This window comes from Oncorhynchus mykiss, chromosome 3, assembly GCF_057628025.1.
Source record: "Oncorhynchus mykiss isolate SJ-2025 chromosome 3, ASM5762802v1, whole genome shotgun sequence".
NCBI lineage: Eukaryota > Metazoa > Chordata > Actinopteri > Salmoniformes > Salmonidae > Oncorhynchus > Oncorhynchus mykiss.
The window spans coordinates 68,064,896-68,088,598 of record NC_143024.1 but is presented as its reverse complement, the minus strand read 5'-3'; the positions used below and the strand labels follow the sequence as shown (position 1 = coordinate 68,088,598).

The following is a 23,703-nucleotide window of genomic DNA, read 5'->3' as shown; positions in this document are numbered from 1 at the left end:
ATCCTACTAGGCAGCAGGTACTACTGCTTATTCAACCTAAAGCTATCCTAGTGGGCACTTCTGATCGGGACTTCTCTGATCTCTACGGTGATACATTTAACATTACAGTAAGGACCTACCCTCCTTCAGTCTCCTCTCCCTCTACACTGAACTTACAGAGGTCCTACTGGGCTCTTCTGATTGGGCAACAGACTTATCTCACATTCTCTAGTGATATATATCTAGTCCACTCCTCACTCCTCACCCCAAACTCCTTTGGTCTTCTCTACACTGGGTTTCTTTCTTCAACCTATAGCTGATCCTACTCGGCACTTCTGAGGGGGACATGGGACTCCGCTCTCATCTCACGTCGCTACAGTGATACATATAAGTAAGGTCCACGTCTCTCTCCAACCTCTTTTGGTCTCCCCTGTACACTGGGCTCTATTCCACTGATCTGGCTCGAAGGACCAATGGCCTTGCCATTTGGAGGAGAACAATAAAACCAGTCTAAGTTGAGGACCTGTGTGACTGAGTCTCAGAGGGGTTTATACACTTACTAAGATGGTGGGTGACCTGTCTACAGTATGTGAATAAGCCACATTAAGATAAACAGACAAACCTCCAGTCCTTGCCATCTGTTTGACCTGACACCAGATCAGCTATTGATATTCTACAAAACTAGGCTAAAGATGGTTGTTGTGAGCAAATATGCTGGGGGGAAAAAATCCCTGCATGTTAGTTTGAGTTTCCCATGCTTCCCAGGCCATTGTTACTGTGTGTTTTGCCCTGCTGCCACCGTCAAGCGTAAACGAAGCAGTCAATAATAGATGATCTCTTTCCGTTTCATCTCTCAGGCAGTGCAGTGTTCTGTGCCGTGGAGAGACACTGGAGTGAATACTCTACAAGCTCTGATCCATTATTCAACAGGCTCCTCAAAGAGAGAGAGAACTTGCACACACGCACGCACATACACACACGTGCACACACACACACGCACACACACGCACGCACGCACACACACAACACAGCCATACTACTTTCATCTGCTGTATGTCAATCATCCCATCCCTTGCTCTCGCTCTTTATTTTCTTCTACTCTTCTCTTCCCATTCCCCTTCTGCTGCTTCTCTCTTTGTCTCTCTCTCTCTTTATGTGTTTCCTTATCACTCCATCTCTCTATCCCTCCATTTGAGATCCAAGGCAGTATCCTAGATGAACCTATATGCTGCTGGCACTGTGTTTTGCCAAGGCAGTGTGGCATTACTGATGGGTCTGGGGCTGAAGCTGAGTCTGGAGCTGAGGTTGACTGAGCTAGTGTGCCAGTGGCAGGGTCAGAGTTCAGAGTTCACAGGAAGTTCTAGAAGCTAGAACATGGATACACAGGAAGTGGTCATTACACTGAGAGGAAGTCAGTTCATTCTGAAGTGGTACTGTAGGTCCAAGGGGCAATGCCTTGGTCTGTGGGACCTATTGAGTTGTCCCGAGGGGTTGGTGAATGTGTTTGTGAAGAGGGGGGAGTTTGAAGTGTCCTCCTCACTCATAGTCCCGACTTCTGTTGCGTCTCTTGAAGAACAAGAAGGGGGTCTTCTGAGGAGGGCCCAGTAGCATGGGGACCTGGTTCTTATGTGTGATCTTGATCTGTAAGGGGAGGAGGGACAAGATGAAACGATATTCAGCAACTCTTGTAGGACAATGGAAGTTTGCTTCAGAAACCAATGTGCCTTCATCCATAGGAGGGACAAAAGGACATTTGACCAGGAAGTGTCCAGAAGTCTGGTCCTTCTTTTCTACTTCTAAATCCTTAACATATAATGTTATGTTATTTTACCATCATTTCCTGCTAAAGAAATAGCCAGCTTTTCATGCTAACCCACAGATAGAAGATTCACTTTTCAGAGCAACTATCTGACCTTGAAATCCAAATAACCAACAAAGTACAGAACATCGAACACTGTGCCTCAGCTCAGCCTGACATCCCGGCAGGTTCAACTGCATAAAGGAGGATGGGGCGCTGAGGTTTAGGGTGACACACTTCTTTTCTCAACACTATTTAAATTGAATTGTTCTATATATAGCAGAGGGCATTTTGCTGTTGCTACGTGATGTGTGAATGGATTCCAGCGAGCATTTCCTCCTCCTCTAATGACATAACCAGTCAGTGGTCCGCTGTGACAAAACACTGTTTCAATTAACACAGCTGTCACAGTGAAGGTGGGGAGTGTGATGGAGAGGGATGGAGGGAAGAGAGAAGGAGAGAAGGAAATTGAAAAGGCATAGGGAGCAGGAAGGGAGGCAGGTGGAGGTGTAGCGTGGGTGTAGGGTGTGTGTTAGTGTGTGTGGTGAGTCTCTGACCGTGCATGGGGGCTGCATCCAAGGCTCCCCATCGATCTGCATGGGCAGCAGCCGGGATGTCCTGTGAGTAGAGAGATAGGGGGTCAGAGTCAGATCACATGCACCTCTGAGGCCCGATTTTCCCATTCATACTGTCCATACCATCCCAGGACCAGAGTCAAACACTGCTGTCTTTGTTCCCACGAGTCCTTTTCCCAGACAGGCCCCCACTCTAAACAAACTCACAGACCCCCCCCCCCCCCCCCCCCCCCCCCCACACACACACACACACACACACAAAGATAGTTTAAGCCTTTCATGTATGCCTCACCAGCTAGGGAAACTCAGTATGGGAGAATGACTGATGAATGTTATTTTAATTCTGTTTTCGGAAAATATTAAGGGTAGGCTGAAACAGGTGAGGGGAAAGCTTTGACTGACTACGCTATAAACTGTACTTTAACTTTGGCCTTACTGTGAATGTTTAATGGAGCGGGAACTGCTAGAGCAACAACAACATGTGAACTAATTCCACTTTTCTAAAACAGATTGGTTGGTTGGCATATCCAAAAGTGGCCTGAGTGCCCTCAGACGTGTGAAAAAGCTAATCTGTCAGGCCATGATGACCAGACTCTCTGTGGCTGTAATGAGTGAGTCAGCAGGTCAATGTTCTGTTTACTGGACACAGAGGCTCAGAATAAACTTCTGTTTTAAAGAGTGTGAAGTGAGAAAGAAAAGGGAGCAGGAGTCACTTCTGTTTTAAAGAGTGTGAAGTGAGGAAGAGAAGGGAGCAGGAGACACTTCCGTTTTAAAGAGTGTGAAGTGAGGAAGAGAAGGGAGCAGGAGACACTTCTGTTTTAAAGAGTGTGAAGTGAGGAAGAGAAGGGAGCAGGAGACACTTCCGTTTTAAAGAGTGTGAAGTGAGGAAGAGAAGGGAGCAGGAGACACTTCTGTTTTAAAGAGTGTGAAGTGAGGAAGAGAAGGGAGCAGGAGACACTTCTGTTTTAAAGACTGTGAAGTGAGGAAGAGAAGGGAGCAGGAGACACTTCTGTCTGCGGGACTCAGCTCTGTATTTGGTGACGGAGACACAACGGGATGGAAGTGGGGTGGAGGGATGGATGGAGAGACAGAGGGGATAGTTGCAGAAAGGGTCCTGACCTGATGGTGACGTTAGCACATTGGGCCAGTCTGCGGCCAGCACTCTTCAGGCCTGAGTAGATCTTCCCCATCTCCATGGCGCCCTCCAGACCCACCACCTCTAGCAACTGGTCGCTCAGGTCTGGGAGAGGGAGAGGGAGATCAGTTAATACTTTCTGAGCAAAGAAAGAACAAAGGAAATGGAGAATGGTAAAATGCATTAACGAGATTTGAAGAGTTTTAGTTAGGTCATAGAAGGGGGCTAAAACAGCTGAAGACAGGCTGTAGTACCTTTTGATTGTGGCCCCTATTTTTTAAATAAATCAAATCAAATGTTATTGGTCACTTACAGATATAAAGCAGATGTTATTGCGGGTGTAGCGAAATGCTTGTGTTCCTAGCTCCAACAGTGCAGTAGTATCTAACAATTCACAACAATACGCACAAATGTAAAAGTAAAAGAATGGAATTAAGAAATATATAAACACTGGATCGAGCAATGTCGAAGTGGCATTGACTAAAATGCAGTAGAATAGAATACAGTATATACAAATGAAATGAGTATGTAAACATTATTAAAGTGACTAATGTTCCATTATTAAAGTGACCAGTGATTCCAAGTCTATGTATATAGGGCAGCAGCCTCTAAGGTGCAGGGTAGCATAACCAGTGGAAGGTGGCTAGTGATGGCTATTTAACAATCTGATGGCCTTGAGATAGAAGCTGTTTTTCATTCTCTCTGTCCCAGCTTTGATGCACCTGTTGAGGAACTTGAAGCTTTCCACCTTCTCAACTGCTGTCCCGTCGATGTGGATAGGGGCATGCTCCCTCTGCTGTTTCCTGAAGTCCACGATCAGCTCCTTTGTTTTGTTGACATTGAGTGAGAGGTTATTTTTGCTGTCTCGTCATTGTTGGGAATCAGGCCTACTGCTGTTGTGTCGTCTGCAAGCTTGACGATTGAGTTGGACTCGTGCGTGGCCATGCCGTCATGGGTGAACAGGGAGTACAAGAGGTGGCTGAGCACCCTTGTGAGGCCCCTGTATTGAGGATCAGCAAAGTGGAGATGTTGTTTCCGATGTTCACCACCTGGGGGTGGCCCGTCAGGAAGTCCAGGACCGAGTTGCACAGGGCGGGATTCAGAACTAGGGCTCCGAGCTTAATGATGAGCTTGGAGGGTGCTATGGTGTTGAATGCTGAGCTATAGTCAATGAACAGCATTCTTACATAGGTATTCCTCTTGTCCAGAGTGATAGGGCAATGTGCAGCGCGATGTGATTGCATCATCTGTGGATCTTTTGGGGCGGTAAGCAAATTGAAGTGGGTCTAGGGTGTCAAGTAAGCTAGATGTGACATGATCCTTAACTAGCCTTTCAAAGCACTTCATGGTGACAAAAGTGAGTGCTACAGGGCGAAAGTCATTTAGTCAGTTTGCTTTCTTGAGTACATGAACAATAGTGGACATCTTGAAGCAAGTGGGGAAAGCGGACTGGGATAGGGAGCGTTTAAATCCAGCCAGCTGGTCTGCGCATGCTCGGAGGACGCGGCAAGGGATGCCGTCTGGGCCGGCAGCCTTGTGAGGGTTAACACATTTAAATGTCTTTCTCACGGCGGCCACGGAGAAGGAGAGCCCACAGTCCTTGGTCGGTGGCACTGTGTTATCCTCAAAGAGGGCAAAGAAGGTGTTTAGCTTGTCTGGAAGCAAGACGTTGGTGTTCGCGACGTGGCTGGTTTTCCCTTTGTAGTCCGTGATTGTCTGTAGACCCTGTCACATACGTCTCGTGTCTGAGCCGTTGAATTGCGACTCCACTTTATCTCTCTACTGATGTATTTTTATTCATCCTCTCGTTAAGAATACACACATCCTCATCTGCTTATGGTTCAGGAACTTTAGATAGCTAAAGAAGGTAATTAATGCCTTCATAAAGCACCCAGGAAATAGATTTTCCGCATACAATTTAAATAGATTCTTCAACTATTCAGGTCTGGTTTCTTCCTCTACTTTCTATCCACTACAATCTCAATGTCTCTCATTTGCTCCCTCTCACTCTCTGTCTAACTTAACCATATCCCCAGTTAATCAGCCATGTCAGTGTGAGCAGATCTCAGGTGCTCCTGAACTGATTAACAGTGCAGGGCCTGTGCTCTGCCAGCTGCCTAGTTTTCCTGCCTAGTTTATCCACACAGAGAGAGCTGAGCCTGCCTGTCTGTCTGCGATAGTGAATCACTGGAGCCATCCTCAGCCCAGTGAGGGACATACACACACAGAGACACGCACAAACACATACACACACAGCACTGATCGGACCATCTCAAAGGGCCCCGTACCTAATTTCACTCCTGTCCCATACAAGCCCTAACATGCAGGGATGCCTGTTTTGACTGACTAGGTTATAGTCGAATTGTGACAGTGTGTTTGTGTGTGTGTGTGTGCAGTCATGCCTGTTTTGACTGACTAGGCTATAGGGGGACTGTGACTGTGTGTGTGTGTGTAGTCATGCCTGTTTTGATTGACTAGGGCTATAGGCGTGCTGTACGGCCCTGGGCAGTTTCACATCGCTGTCACCCGAACCGTTCTGCCTTTATGCAACAAACAGGAAACGGTCGCGTGGCTGCTTTATTTGAGAGGGAGGGAGGAGACGACTGGCTTGGCTTGCACAAGGGATCTGATGCAAGCTGAAGCTTGTGTGAGATGAACTGTCATTGGTGGTGAACACTTAGTAATGTACACAAAGGAAATTAGATTACTTCCACAAAGTCTGTGAGAGGTCAAAGTGGCTATACATTGTTCTTGCTAAAATGATCTATATCTTCAGCACAGCTGAGCAGATGAGACAAAATACACACACTAGTGTGAAGTATTGGATTTTTACTTCTTTGGAGTTTATGCTTCTTATAAGTTAGATTTTGACTACTTAAAGTCTTTATAAACATATATGCTGTGCTGCATTCTGTGGAATTGCAATACATAAAGTACAGGTCATGTGTGTTCCATTTTAAGAATTTAGCCATTTCGTGCTTCACGCAAGATGCTGTTAAAGTTCATATGGGAATAAGTAAGTCAGTAAGTCTCTCGCACTCTTAAATATTTTACATGACAATTTTGCAGCAAATGACAGATGAGGGATGGGGTGAACCATTCAAAATCACCAAAGGTAAAACACAAGTAAAGATGCTGGCTCCACAGCATGACACATTACCTATGGGGTTAAAGCAAATACAACTGTAAAGTATCATTAATACACTGGAAACTACAAACACACAGTGTAAGCCTACAGCGAAATCTGATGTTTAATGTACTTCTGCTTTGACTTTAGTTTTCAGAGTGAGTCATCCTAAATACATTTTGTGGTCTCAATTTTTTCTACACAACTGAAATGATGCTTGGGCTGAGAAAGCAGTATTTGACATGCACAGAAAATAACTGATTGCTGTGAGAATAGATCTGCTGGGTTTGACCGAGGGGACAAAACACCCTTGCCATGGGGACAAATGGGAACAAATAGCCCTGTAGCCTCTCCCCTTTACCCCTGTGCCCCGGGTATATGCCCACTCATCAGTTATGGTCACACCTTCCTTAATCAACCAGCGGGGAAACCATCCTAAATCAGTCAGAGCAGGGGAAATCACTCTAAATACAAACATCCCCATCTTTCTGCCTGCCTGCCTGGCCTATGGGGGCCATTTTGTGCTCCTGTGCCCTGGATGCCCACTGACTGATCAGACATGGGACACATCCTAAATACAAACACCCCCATCTTTCTGTTTCCCTGGTCCACTGGGGACATTTAACCCAGGGCGTCCCAGAGGTGGTGGCTATTTTGTCAGCCAATGCCTCGTCCTTCCACAACCCAGGGGACCAGACTGGAGCACCAAGGACGCGTCCTAACTAAACCCTCGGCTTGTGTCCCACATGGCACCCTATGCCCTAGGGGTCTGGTCAAAAGTAGTGCACTATTTAGGGAATAGGGTGCCATTTGGGATGCAACCTCAGGCTCAGTCCCAGTAGTTTTTCCCAGAAAGAATAATAGGATTGCGATCCATTAAGAGAAAACTGGGCATGAATAGCCCTGGATTAGTGGCGGAGGGACTAGTGACACTATGAACGCTATGCAGCCACTAGTACATACGCAGGTTTCACATGACAGATGGGACTCTACAGGGACTGGACTATCCAGAAACAGCAGAGTTCTTCTTGGTACATGAGATGATTTAATAAGAGCAGAGCTGAGTAAATAAACACATACAGAATATTCAACCTAATAGAACATGTTCTATATCTAATAGCTGGATATATTCATTGCCTAATAATTATATAGCAACATGTTAGAAATGTTATACAAATGTTAAATATTTACATATTGTATTATGTTACTTTTGTTTATTACATTGATATATTCCTTATAATTAAAATTCCTTGGACACACCTACTCATTCACCTACTCATTCAAGGGTTTTTCTTTATTTTTTATATATTCTACATTGTAGAACAGTGAAGACATCAAAACTATGAAATAACACTTATGGAATCATGTAGCAAACAAAAAGTGTTCAACAAATCTAAATATATATTTTATATTTTAAATTCTTCAAAGCCTTAGCCTTGATGACAGCTTTGCTCATCCCAAAACATCTCAATTTGGTTGAAGCCAGATTGTGGAGTCCAGGTCTTCTGATACAGCACTACATCACTCTCCTGCTTGGTAAAATAGCCCTTACACAACCTGAGGTGTGTTTTTCCTGTGGAAAAACAAATGATAGTCCCACTATGCGCAAACCAGATGGGATGGCGTATCACTGCAGAATGCTGTGGTAGCCATGCTGGTTAAGTGTGCCTTGAATTGTAAATAAATCACCAACAGTGCCATCAGCAAAGCATCCCCACACCATCACACCTCCTCCATGCTTCACGGTGGGAACCACGCATGCAGAGATCATCCGTTCACCTACTCGGCGCCTCACAAAGACACGGTGGTTGGAACCAAAAATCTCAAATTTGGACTCATCAGACCAAAGGACAGATTTCCAACAGTCTCATGTCCATTGCTTGTGCTTATTGACCCAAGCAATTATTTTCTTATTATTTGTGTCTTTTAGTAGAGGTTTCGTTGCAGCAATTCGACCATGAAGGCCTGATTCACGCAGTCTCCTCTGAACAGTTGATGTTGAGATGTCTTACTTGAACTCTGTGAAGCATTCATTTGGGCTGCAATTTCTGAGGCTGGTAACTCTAATAAATTGACCCTCTGCTGCAGAGGTAGGGCTATCTTCTGTTTACCACCCCTACTTGTCACAACACAACTGATTGACTCAAACGCATTAATGCCAAAAGATGGCGCCGAAGAACATGGCTGACGTTTTACATTCTCCCAACCAATTGTGCTATTTTGTCATTTTCTTTGCGTTTTGTGTAATTTATTTTTTTACTTATTGTGTACACAATGTTGCTGCTACCGTCTCTTATGACCAAAAATAACTTCTGGACATCAGAAAAGCAATTACTCACCGTGGACTGGAAAAACTTGTTCCTTTAACAAGTCCGACGAGCAGGTTATCCTGCTTTCACTGGAACAGGCCCAGATCCACGCCTTTTGCGTGAAGAAAAGACGGCAGAAAAGGGGCCGCAAATCAGGCATCCTTTTGAGAAACCGGAGGCGAGCGAGTAACTTCCACTGCCTTCGATTCTTCTTGCTAACGTGCAATCATTGGAAAATACAATCGATGACCTACGATTAAGATTATTTTACCAACGGGACATTAAAAACTGTAACATCTTATGTTTCACAGAGACGTGGCTGAACGAAGATACGGACAATATAGAGCTAGCGGGATTTTCCATGCACCGACAGAACAGAGTCGCTACCTCTGGTAAGACAAGGGGTGGGGGTATGTGTCTTTTTGTCAATAACAGCTGGTGAGCGATGTCTAATATTAAAGAAGTCTCGAGGTGTTGCTTGCCTGAGGTAGAGTACCTTATGATAAGCTGTAGACCACACTATCTACCAAGAGAGTTCTCATCTGTATTATTCGTAGCCGTCTATTTACCACCACAAAATGAAGCTGGCACTAAGACCGCTCTCAACCAGCTCTATAACGCCATAAGCAAAGAAGAAAATTCTTATCCAGAAGCAGCTCCTAGTGGCCGGGGACTTTAATGCAGGCAAACTTAAATCCGTTTCTCCAAATTTTTACCAGCATGTCACATGTGCAACCAGGGGAAAAAAATCCTATACCACCTTTACTCCACACACAGAGATGCATACAAAGCTCTCCCCCGCCCTCCATTTGGCAAATCTGACCATAACTCTATCCTCCTGATTCTTGCTTACAAGCAAAAACTAAAGTAGGAAGTACCAGTGACTCCCTCAATACGGAAGTGGTCAGACGACGTGGATGCTACACTACAGGACTGCTTTGCTAGCACAGACTGTAATATGTTTCGGGATTCATCCAATGTCATTGAGGAATACACCACCTCAGTCATCGGCTTCATCAATAAGTGCATCGATGACGTCGTCCCCACAGTGACTGTACGTACATATCCCAACCAGAAGTGTGAAGTGTGAACTGAATTGTGCACGAGAGCACCAGCTATTCTGGATGACTGTGTGATAATGCTCTCAGTAGCCGATGTGAACAAAACCTTTAAACAGGTCAACATTCACAAAGCTGCTGGGCCAGACGGATTACCAGGACGTGTACTCAAAGCATGCACGGACCAACTGTCAAGTGACTTCACTGACATTTTCAATCTCTCCCTGACCGAGTCTGTAATACCTACATGTTTGAAGCAGACCACCATAGTCCCTGTGCCCAACGGAAGCTAAGGTAACCTGCCTAAATGATTACTGCCCCGTGTCACTCACGTCAGTAGCCACAAAGTGCTTTGAAAGGCTGGTCATGGCCTACATCAACACCATCATTCTGGACACCCTAGACCTACTCCAATTCGCATACCGCCCCAACAGATCCACAGATGACGCAATCGCAATCCACACTGCCCTTTCCCACCTGGACAAAAGGAACACCTATATGAGAATGCTATTAATTGACCACAGCTCAGCGTTCAACACCATAGTGCCCACGAAGCTCATCACTAAGCTAAGGACTCTGGTACTAAACACCTCCCTCTGCAACTTGATCCTGGACTTCCTGATGGGCCGCCCCCAGGTGGTAAGAGTAGGCACCAACACGTCTGCCATGCTGATCCTTAACACTGGGGCCCCCCAGGGGTGTGTACTTAGTCCCATCCTGTATTCCCTGTTCACCCACTCAATGTGAGCAAGACAAAGGAGCTGATCGTGGACTACAGGCGGGCCCAACAGGCCCCCATTAACATTGACGGGGCTGTAGTGGAGAGGGTCTAGAGTTTCAAGTTCTTTGGTGTCCACATCACCAACGAACTATCATGGTCCAAACATAGCAAGACAGTCGTGAAGAGGGCACAACAAAAACTTTTCCCCCTCAGAGACTGAAAAGATTTGTCATGAGTCGAGAGCACCGGTTGCATCACCGCCTGATATGGCAACTGCTTGGCATCTGACCGTAAGGCGCTACAGAGGGTAGTGCGAACAGCCTAGTACATCACTAGGGCCCAGCTCCCAGCCATCCAGGACCTAAATAATAGGCGGTGTCAGAGGAAAGCCCATAAAATTGTCAGAGACTCGAGTCACCCAGTTTAGACTGTTTTCTCTGCTCCCACACGGTTAGCGGTACCGGAGCGCCAAGTCTAGGACCAAAAGGCTACTCAACAGCTTCTACCCCCAAGCCATAAGATTGCTGAACAATTCATAAAATTACCACCGGACAATTTCAATTGACCCCCCTCCCTTTTGTACAGTGCTGCTACTCGCTGTTGTACAGTGCTGCTACTCCTTTTGTACAGTGCTGCTATAAACTGTTTGTTTATTATCTATGCATAGTCACTTCGCCCCAACCTCAACTAGCCTGTACCCCTGCACACTGACTCTGTACCTGTACCCCCTGTATATAGCCTCGTTATTGTTATTGTTATTGTGTTACTTTTTATTTTAGTCTACTTGGTAAATATTTTCTTCTTCTTGAACTGCACTGTTGTTAAGGGCTTGTAAGTAAGCATTTCAAGGTAAAGTCTACACTTGTTGTATTCGGCGCATGTGACAAATAAAGTTTGATTTGATTTTGAATGAACTTTAACACAGCACAACTGTTAAATACATTCCAGGTGACTACCTCATGAAGCTGGTTCAGAGAATGCCAAGACTGTGCGAAGGCAAAGGGTGGCTACTTTGAAGAATCTCAAATAAAAAAATATATTTAGATTTGTTTAACACTATTTCATAGTTTTGATGTCTTCACTATGATTTTACAAAGTAGAAAATAGTTTAAAAAATTAAGAAAAACCCTGGAATGAGTAGCTGTGTCCAAACCTTTTACTGCCACTGTATATATCTCAATCAATTCACAACTTCTGTGCATTTACTAATGACACAAAACTGGGAATTATTCTGGGTGTTCCTGCCAGATATGTATATGATTGCCATAACCTCAGGGACATCCCATGAACATTAATTCTCTGAAGTATTTACATTGTATATAACTTACAAGTGATACACAGTGTAACCATCATCCATGTACATTTTTTTTTATTTGTTCATTTTTTCATAATCATATTTGTATCGAATTAAATGTATCAACTAAAGATTACACAATACAACAGCAGTAGTGTTGTACCTGTATACATGATTATTATAAACTGGATTTCATTATCCTCATTGCATTTACTGAAATGCTGTACCACTATACAGCTTTGGCAATATCTACAAATTGTATTTCAAGCCAATAAAGCAATGCGAGAGAGAGAGAGAGAGAGAGAGAGAGAGAGAGAGAGAGAGAGAGAGAGAGAGAGAGAGAGAGAGAGAGAGAGAGAGAGAGAGAGAGAGAGAGAGAGAGAGAGAGAGAGAGAGAGAGAGAGAGAGAGAGAGAGAGAGAGAGAGAGAGAGAGACAGAGACAGAGACAGAGACAGAGACAGAGAGAGAGAGAGACAGAGAGACAGAGAGAGAGAGAGAGAGAGACAGAGAGAGAGAGAGAGAGAGAGAGAGAGAGAGAGAGACACAGAGAGAGAGAGAGAGAGAGAGAGAGAGAGAGAGAGAGAGAGAGAGAGAGAATCATCATGATACTTTTTTCTCTCCTCTCCAATGTTTCTCGCTCCATCAGATCTGAGCTGCTGTACTGCAGCGCTTCGACAATGAGGTAGAACTAATAATAGAGCAGAATAGAGCTCTTACATAACACAGAAACCCAGTGCATTGTGGGATGGATGGCGGGTAGCTGGCCAAACGACTTTTGCTCCTGCCGTGCCACGGGCAAACCCACGCTGGGTATAGTACAGAGATGCTCAACAATTAGGTTAAGACTAATGTGATGCAGTGAAACATACTGTTCACACAACAGTTCAAAGGACTACATTTTTGAATGGGATGTGATTGTGAGAGAGAGGAGAAAAGGAGAAATATGAAACAGTTCTACAAAATAATGTTTGAGGATTGTGATCAGTCCTTGGCAACCAGTCCTGCTATTCTCCACACCAGTTCAATAGTTTTCATAATGAACCACTTGGATACAATTGCTTTGATGATACTATATGTAGATGTGAACCCCCTGAGAACAACCAAAACAGCCCCTAAGTACAGTACTTGTTCCAATAATTGCTCTGGTATTTATTTATAAACTAGTGTTTGTTGTTGTTTCCTTCCTATGTCCCCTAGCTCCTGGCTCAGTCCGGATGTCATTGTCTCGGGGTGGCCGCAGTGGAGGCCGGAGTGAGGACAGATGGTCAAGAGGAACTAGACCCCACCATGAAACTGTTACTCCGGTAAAGTAAAGGTGCGTGGGCAGTAAAGGTGTGTGGGCAGGTGTGGCCTGCTTGGCCTGCTGACAGTATACAGGAATGATACACATACCCATTATTAGCTCCTCTCCTCTCACTAACCTTTCCTACACCTTCCTTTCTCACATGCTGTATATTTATACACGTTCTGTTCACATAACACATGCTATCTAATATAACAATAATATTCACATACTCTTTAGCTGTCTATGCATCTCTTGTTAAGATGCTCCAAACTATGTTCTAATGTCATTCCTAAACGACACTGATCTTTTATGACTCAGTTCTCAAGGGAAAAAACCCAATTGAACTTCAAACTCTTCAGATATGAGGGACACTTCTGAAAAGGCTCCTATTATCCCATAAGAAAGCCTGGCTCATTGAACCAGAATTTCTAGACTGTTGTAAGTATGTGCCAGGAAGCAATAGCTCTTCCCACAATCCTCTCTGGGTGGGTAGTTTTATTATATTTGTATCTATTTCTGTCATGGCAAACAACACAGGAGGGAAAATTAACCCTTCTGTTTTAGCTGTGTGAGAGAGAGCAACAACAATAATCTGTATGGCAGAGCCCTGAAATAGCCCACACTATGGCAATGGAGGGACTTAAACTAGGAGCTGTTCAGGGGGAGGGTGGGTGGAGATGACTCCTGCAGGGGAGAGGTTGTGGGAACCTGGCCAGGCTTTAACCTGCAATGGCACACCTTTTACCACACACAGAGAGAGAGAGAGAGATAGAGAGAGAGAGAGAGAGAGAGAGAGAGAGAGAGAGAGAGAGAGAGAGAGAGAGAGAGACCCAGGACAACAGCACAATTAGACCCAACCAAATCATGAGAAAACAAAAAGATAATTACTTGACACATTGGAAAGAATTAACAAAAAAACTGAGCAAACTAGAATTCTATTTGGCCTTAAACAGAGAGTACACAGTGGCGGAATACCTGACCACTGTGACTGACCCAAACTTAAGGAAAGATTTGACTATGTACAGACTCAGTGAGCACAGCCTTGCTATTGAGAAAGGACGCCGTAGGCAGACATGGCTCTCAAGAGAAGACAGGCTATGTGCTCACTGCCCACAAAATGAGGTGGAAACTGAGCTACACTTCCTAACCTCCTGCCCAATGTATGACCATATTAGAGAGACATATTTCCCTCAGATTACACAGATCCACAAAGAATTCGAAAACAAATCCAATTTTGATAAACTCCCAAATTCCACAATGTGCCATCACAGCAGCAAGATTTGTGACCTGTTGCCACAAGAAAAGGGCAACCAGTGAAGAACAAACACCATTGTAAATACAACCCATATTTATGCTTATTTATTTTCCCTTGTGTACTTTAACCATTTGTACATTGTTACAACACTGTATATTATATAACATGACATTTGTAATGTCTTTATTGTTTTGAAACTTCTGTATGTGTAATGTTTACTGTTCATTTTTGTTGTTTATTTCACTTTTGTATATTATCTACCTCACTTGCTTTGGTAATGTTATCACATGATTCCCATGCCAATAAAGCCCCTTGAATTGAATTGAATTGAATTGAGAGAGAGAGACAGAGAGAGAGAGACAGAGAGCGCGAGAGAGAGAGAGAGAGAGAGAGAGAGAGAGAGCGAGAGAGAGAGACTGAAGAGATAGAGTTGGGGAGGAGGAGGGTGGTAACAAGGGTGCTTCCTGCCCTGTCCCGGTCACTAAAGGACCCATCAGCACCTCCTCTCAAGTGTTCCCCTCCTCTGACCATTATCCATTTCCTCCCCATCAACAGCAGTAAATAACCCCTGACTTAATCTATAGACAGACAGTATTTTACACTCACCACTTTCCTTCCTTGCTCTGTAACTCGAGCTGGCTTGACTCTAGCTATCTCCTGTTCCCAGTTGTGTGACACTTCCATAGGGTGAACCTTCTAGTTGTAGGAGATTTGTAGGAGGTGAATCAGAAATTTGTGGTGTCAGTCTGGAGAATCAGGCCAGCAGGGTTTTCACTCTGTGGTAAACTGACTGATTGTATTATCTGTAGAGCACAGCTTAAAAAAGCATGATCTTATTGCTGCAGAGTAAACAAGTGTCATCAACAATTAGTCATATGCTGTACACACACATGTACATGCACACAGCTGTGTTTTTTGGAAATTTCTGGATTTCTTTGGGTTGTAAAAATGCTATCACCATTAAAAATCCTATGTTCCCTTACCCCTAAACCTAACCCTTAACTAAACCAGACCTTTAAGCTTAAAATAGAATTGGAACAAATTCAGGACCTGATGAAAACCCTCTTTTCCAAACAGTTTTGTTTTCCAACCTTTTCAGGACATTAAGGTGAAATGTTAGGACATTGGGGTCCTGATAATGTAGGAAACCAAGTACACACACTCTCACACGCACTCCTTTCCCTTTGCCTCTCGAAGAGACGTCCTTCTCCGCTCTTCTCTGCATTCTGTTTCCCAGAAGTTAATTTAATAAAGGTTCAACTCTGTGGGATGTAGCTAGACTAAAGCACAACATTCCCTCACATGCACATGCACACACAAACACGCATACACACGCACTTGTGACACACGTGCACAAGAAAGACACACAAACACAGTGCTGAAGAGTAAATGACAATAACCATTCAATTGCATATTTTTGCATTTTGAAAACATTCAAAATGCAAAAACTCCCCATCCACTCACACACATACTGACACACCTACTGACACACATACTGACACACAGACACTCATACACGTACTGACACACAGACACTCATATACATACTGACACACAGACACTCATATACATACTGACACACAGCCACTCATATACATACTGACACACATACTGACACACAGACACTCATACACATACTGACACACAGACACTCATACACATACTGACACACAGACACTCATATACAGACTGACACACAGACACTCATACACATACTGACACACATACTGACACACAGCCACTCATACACATACTGACACACAGACACTCATATACATACTGACACACAGACACTCATACACATACTGACACACAGACACTCATACACATACTGACACACAGACACTCATACACATACTGACACACAGACACTCATACACATACTGACACACAGACACTCATATACATACTGACACACATACTGACACACAGACACTCATATACATACTGACACACAGACACTCATACACATACTGACACACATACTGACACACAGACACCCATACACATACTGACACACAGAGACCCATACACATACTGACACACATACTGACACACAGACACTCATACACATACTGACACACAGACACCCATACACATACTGCCACACAGACAACCATACACATACTGACACACAGACACCCATACACATACTGACACACATACTGACACACAGACACTCATACACATACTGACACACAGACACCCATACACATACTGACACACAGACACCCATACACATACTGACACACAGACACCCATACACATACTGACACACAGACAACCATACACCTACTGACACACAGACACCCATACACATACTGACACACATACTAACACACAGACACCCATACACATACTGACACACAGACACCCATACACATACTGACACACAGACACCCATACACATACTGACACACATACTGACACACAGACACCCATACACATACTGACACACAGACAACCATACACATACTGACACACAGACACCCATACACATACTGCCACACAGACACCCATACACATACTGACACACAGACACTCATATACATACTGACACACATTTTTTTTAATTTTTTTTTTTATTTCACCTTTATTTAACCAGGTAGGCTAGTTGAGAACAAGTTCTCATTTGCAACTGCGACCTGGCCAAGATAAAGCATAGCAGTATGAGCAGACAACACAGAGTTACACATGGAGTAAACAATTAACAAGTCAATAACACAGTAGAAAACAAAGGGGGAGTCTATATACAATGTGTGCAAAAGGCATGAGGTAGGCGAATAATTACAATTTTGCAGATTAACACTGGAGTGATAAATGATCAGATGGTCATGTACAGGTAGAGATATTGGTGTGCAAAAGAGCAGAAAAATAAATAAATAAAAACAGTATGGGATGAGGTAGGTGAAAATGGGTGGGCTATTTACCAATAGACTATGTACAGCTGCAGTGATCGGTTAGCTGCTCAGATAGCTGATGTTTGAAGTTGGTGAGGGAGATAAAAGTCTCCAACTTCAGCGATTTTTGCAATTCGTTCCAGTCACAGGCAGCAGAGTACTGGAACGAAAGGCGGCCAAATGAGGTGTTGGCTTTAGGGATGATCAGTGAGATACACCTGCTGGAGCGCGTGCTACGGGTGGGTGTTGCCATCGTGACCAGTGAGCTGAGATAAGGCGGAGCTTTACCTAGCATGGACTTGTAGATGACCTGGAGCCAGTGGGTCTGGCGACGAATATGTAGCGAGGGCCAGCCGACTAGAGCATACAAGTCGCAGTGGTGGGTGGTATAAGGTGCTTTAGTGACAAAACGGATGGCACTGTGATAGACTGCATCCAGTTTGCTGAGTAGAGTGTTGGAAGCCATTTTGTAGATGACATCGCCGAAGTCGAGGATCGGTAGGATAGTCAGTTTTACTAGGGTAAGCTTGGCGGCGTGAGTGAAGGAGGCTGACATACTGACACACAGACACTCATATACATACTGACACACAGACACCCATACACATACTGACACACAGACACCTATACACATACTGACACACAGACACCTATACACATACTGACACACATACTGACACACAGACACTCATACACATACTGACACACATACTGACACACAGACACCCATACACATACTGACACACAGAGACCCATACACATACTGACACACATACTGACACACAGACACTCATACACATTCTGCCACACAGACAACCATACACATACTGACACACAGACACCCATACACATACTGACACACATACTGACACACAGACACTCATACACATACACCCATACACATACTGACACACAGACACCCATACACATACTGACACACAGACAACCATACACCTACTGACACACAGACACCCATACACATACTGACACACATACTGACACACAGACACCCATACACATACTGACACACAGACAACCATACACATACTGACACACAGACACCCATACACATACTGCCACACAGACACCCATACACATACTGACACACAGACACTCATATACATACTGACACACATACTGACACACAGACACTCATATATATACTGACACACAGACACCCATACACATACTGACACACAGACACCCATACACATACTGACACACATACTGACACACAGACACTCATGCAAAACAAAAAGTCGTAAAACACAGTGCTGTGAGCGTAGTGCAAATAGCAAGCAAAGCAGATCGTTTAAAGGTAAGTCATGACCTGACAGCTTAAAAGCACTGTTAATCAGTGTGCCTGAGGCAAACAAACATTGCTTGACATTTGATGATATCGATTTTTCATTGACCTGAAAAGGGCCAGGAATGCCAGACTGTAATTAGGCTAGTAGTAGGAGCCATGACAGTTCACTGATGCGGAGTTCAGGAGTCAGAAATGCAGATGGGGCAACACCAATGAATGATAAGATGCAATGGACATGGTCTCATGTCAGATGACGTCACATTGAGTGTGTGAACAGGAGTTGTTAGACTGGTTCAGAGACTTAGTTAGATCATTTTCATGCACATTTCAAATTTCATAAATACTGATTCTACCATCACAAAACACCTTAGCTAAATGTAGAATTAGGTAATGAATACTTTCTCATTAAAAACCGTTAATATTAGCTACAGGTTTATAGTTTTTTTGGTGAGATTAACTCTGACACTTTTTTGACTGAGGATGAAAGAGGGTTCAGTGGACGATGGCACCTTTGTGACATTTTTGAATGTTAGGACAGGATATTGTATGAGTGTTTGTGAGTTATCAGGCAGATCAGTGTAGACGGCTATCTGACATGAGACAATGATGTTATGGAACTTCACAAGTCACAAAACAGACTATTTGAGAATGAAATGAAAGAATGAAATGTCTTCATGTCTCAGTTAACTGGTCAATTACCAAAGTTATTGCCAAAACACGTTCACACCATAGTCCACAAAACAACAACAAAAGTTACTGTGCTCACAGCCAATATGACATTGCGTGAGATGCATTCATATACACTCTGTTTGTGTGTATGCATCTGAGAGGAGACAGGAGGGGACAGGGTTGTCACTCAGTAATCTCTTGAGAGAGAGAGAGAGGGAGAGAGAGAGAGAGGCTGGGGCGTTGGTCTTGGAGGGAGCGTGTTTAGGTGGTCAGGTGAGAGGCCGGGGGGGAGGGTGACAACGTGAGAGCGTACTGTACAGTATGTTACAGTACGGTAATGCTGAAGGGCAGGTCATAGAGGCTCAACTGTTGCTAAGGCACAAGCAGTTGAGCCCGGTGAAGGCTGCCTGGAGGGCAGTTAAAGATTAATGATATGAGTCACACAGCTGGCAGCAGCCTCCTTGTTTGCTCTCTCTCTCTCTCTCTCTCTCTCTTTCACTTACTCTTTCTACCTTCTCTCTAGCTTACTCTGTCTTCCTCTCTCTAGCTTTCTGTCTTTCCCTCTCTCCACCCCTCTCTCATTTCTCTCTCAGTCTCTTGCTTCCCCTCTCTCTCCAGCTTTCTCTGTCTTTCCCTCTCTCCACCCCTCTCTCATTTATCTCTCAGTCTCTGGCTTCCCCTCTCTCTCCAGCTTTCTCTGTCTTTCCCTCTCTCCACCCCTTTCTCATTTCTCCCTGTCTCTTTCTGCCTCTCTCTCTGGTTCAGTGGAGCCGAGGGTCTCCATGGAAACAGGATTCAAACTAGTTCAGTCAGGAACGAAAAGCACAGATGCGGGGTGGTTAAGGAAGAGAGAGAAAGAGGAAGAGCGAGGAGGAAGAGTGAGAGTGTCATAGACAGGAAGTGATGTAACAAATAGAGGACAAAGAATCTGCCTTTTCACTGCAAAGAATCTGTCATCATCATCATCATCCTCACTGCCATCGTCATCATCATCATCACTACCATCGTCATCATCATCACTGCCATTATTATCATCATCATCCTCACTGCCATCATCATCCTCACTGCCATTATCATCATCATCATCCTTAATACCATCATCATCCTCCTCACTGCCATCGTCATCATCATCATAACCACTACCATCATCATCATCCTCACTACCATCGTCCTCACTACCATATGTCTGTCTGCTTACACACAGGGCATGTTTTGGGACAGTAATAATGAGGCCAGAGAAGACTGTAGGCACAAGAGAAAGAGAGATGGACAGATATAGGGGGTGCGGGGCAGTTAAATAAGGGGAGAGCGAGCTTCTGTTTCCCTCTCTCCTTCCCTCCTCTCCTCCCCTCTTTCCTTTCGTCTTCTCTTCTCCCCTCCTCTCCTCTCCTCTTTCCTCCTCTCCCCTTCTCTCCTCTTTCCCCCTTCCTCTATCTTTCCCTCCCTCCCTTCCCCTCCTCTCTCCTTCCCTCCTTTCCCCTCTTCTCCTCTCCTCTCCTCCTCTCAGCAGAGTGACACAGACCCGCTAGCCCAGCATCCAGCAGCCCAGCCTCTGAGGAAGTGTTCAGTGTTCTAGGTTAATTCATGGCATCCGAAAACAGCTGCTTGTCACCGACCTTGGCCAGTGTGCGCCAGGTCCTGCAAGCACAGCTCGTCCCCAATGTGTGTGTGTGTGTCAGCGGCTCGGCGCAGCTCGTACCCAATGTCCTCTGGGACAGATGTTCATGGGGGCCACATCATCACCCGGGTGGCGCAGCGGTCTAAGGCACTGCATCTCAGTGCAAGAGGCGTCACTACAGTCCCTGGTTCAAATCCAGGCTGTATCACATCCGGACGTGATTGGGAGTCCCATAGGGCGGCACACAATTGGCCCAGCATTGTCCAGGTTTGACCGGGGTAGGCCGTCATTGTAAATAGTAATTTGTTCTTAACTGACTTGCCTAGTTAAATAAAGGTAAAATTAAAAAGTAAATTAAAAAAGAGTTGACATTCTACTGGTCGCTGGCTGGTGGGTGAATGTATGAACACTTACAAAATGACACTAGAACTGTTTAATGATCTCTCCCAGTCTCTCACAGACAAGCTTCAACAGAAAGTGCAGGCTAACTCGTTCCATATGGCAAGCCTGGGCTACGGAGCAGAGGGAAGGGAATACAAGACTTCCCTAAGTGTGGAAATGACATAGTGTTTGGCATACAACTACGAGGCTCATGTGGTCAAGAAATGGCAGACCAATCAGACACAATGGATCCTTTGACACCCATTGAACCACATTACACTAAATCCTAATGGCTGAAATCAAGAACATTATATAGTGGTATATTGAAGAGGCCAGAACTGGCCCCACTTCCCAACTTAGGCCTTTTCCCACTACAGAGCTGAGGCAAGCCATGCTGAACCAAACTGTACTGAGCTGGCCTGGTTATGCATCCACATTAGTTACTGGAACTGTTCTGAAAAGGACACGGAAAAGATCAGGATAGTGTGAAAAGGGTTTAGTTGACTCACCCTGAACACAGAATTTGAGCTCCTTTATATCGGTGACGGTACTGGCGGGCATCCTGTCTGGAACCTTCTTGCTCATGCGGCTGTAGTTCCTCCTCTTCTTGGTCTCACCCCACAGGTTGGAGCCGCCATGCATGCTGGGTATGTTGAGGACGGCGATGCCTTCCAACGACGTGCTGCTGAGGTCCAGGATGATACCATCACACTGAGGGAGAAAGAGAGAGGGGAAGTGATGGAGGAGGGTAGAGTGAGGGAGAGAGGGGGAGGGAAGGAGAGAAAGAGAGAAATAAATAAATAGAAAGAGGAGGAGAGGGAGAGGGAGATAAAGAGAGAGAGAGGGAGAACGAGAGAAAGAGAGAGGTAGAAAGAGTGAAAGAGACAGAGGGGAGGGGAGATGAGAGAGAGAGATCATGAACAAATACTTGAAACAATGGCTGAGACAGAACTGTGGACCCTAATAGATAGCCTAGAGTATCTTCAAGGAGGCTTCGCAGCGCTGCTACTTGCTAATTACAGGCGCAGCGGTCTAAGGCACTGCATCTCAGTGCTAGAGGCGTCACTACAGACAACCTGGTTCGAATCCAGGCTGTATCCCAACCGGCCGTGATTGGGAGTCCCATGAGGCGGCGCACAATTGGCCCAGCGTCGTCCGGGTTTGGCCGGTTTAGACCGTCATTGTAAATAAGAATTTGATCTTAATTGACTACCTAGTTAAATTTAAAAAACAGTGTCAAAAAGGGCTCCTCTTCAAAAGGTACTTAGAGATAATTGTCTTTTCTGCACATCCATTCAAGGCAAGAACTACAGAGATTACATCCTTGTGTTTTCATTGAAGCTATGCTAATGAATGGTGTCACCTGACAGTATGTTTCATGTGAACCACAGACAGTATAAGGCTATCTGATACAGATTGAAAATCAAAGGGGCCTTCTACTGTGATGGAGAATAATAGAATATTGTTTATAACAGTATCCATGTGTGGATATTGGGAGGAGCAATGGTATACAATTAATCATTTTTACAGTAGCATCACAGTGCATGTTTGTATCAATACATTACATAATGTTGCCTTTGTGCGTTCTACCAGACTGTGTGTCGAAATTCTAAAAGAAAACAACCTCTGTGTCCCAGCTAGTGATTAACTAGAAAATGTACACATTCTTTGTGTACACTTCGACATTGTCGGTCCAAGTGTGCACTTTTCCATAAAGTCCCTATCAACAAATGTGTTCAAATAAGCTAATGTAGAAACAGAAAAAGAAAACACATTCACAATATTCAGCGACCACCCTCGGTGAAAGCAAATTATGTTTGAATGTACCTCAACCCACAAGTGCTGTCAGAGCAAAGAAATATTTAGGTTTGAGTGCCCATGAAAAACAGTTTCAGGAACACACACAGAATATGACTCACACATACTCTCACGCGCATACGCGCGCACACACGCGCACACGCACACACACACACACAGTCTAGAAAGTGCTTTCATTGTCAGTCTACTCTGTGAAGCTTTTAATAGCCCAGTTTAATTACATCTTGCAGGGCGATATAACTTCAGTGGTGAATCCTGCTACACCACATTTTACCACCCATCACTCTGTTCTCTGCTTCAAGGCATTAAACCGGGGATTTGACTGCTTGGCAGACTGTCTGTCTGTCTGTCAGGTCTGTCTGTGTGTCTGTCTGTTACACACTGAAAATAGTGGAGGCTCCTCAGTCAATTTCATAAAAATAAAAAGCGAAACATTAAAGATATCCTTTTTGAATGCAACTATACTAAATA

General features: G+C 44.5%; 1 protein-coding gene across 4 annotated transcripts in view; it reads right to left on the bottom strand.

The window, feature by feature from the left end:
- Positions 1-1,091: 1,091 nt before the first annotated feature.
- The window catches only part of LOC110504343 (diacylglycerol kinase beta), a 153,955-nt gene continuing 131,343 nt past the window's right edge, over positions 1,092-23,703 (bottom strand). For all 4 annotated transcript variants that reach the window (XM_090229984.1, XM_036974677.2, XM_036974675.2 and 1 more), the window contains 4 exons: positions 21,924-22,125; positions 3,472-3,592; positions 2,335-2,395; positions 1,092-1,620 (listed from right to left, as the gene is read on the bottom strand). In XM_090229984.1, coding sequence (XP_090086110.1) covers positions 1,516-1,620; positions 2,335-2,395; positions 3,472-3,592; positions 21,924-22,125 — 489 coding nt within the window. In that variant the 3' untranslated portion in view covers positions 1,092-1,515. The remainder of the gene's footprint in view (positions 1,621-2,334; positions 2,396-3,471; positions 3,593-21,923; positions 22,126-23,703) is intronic.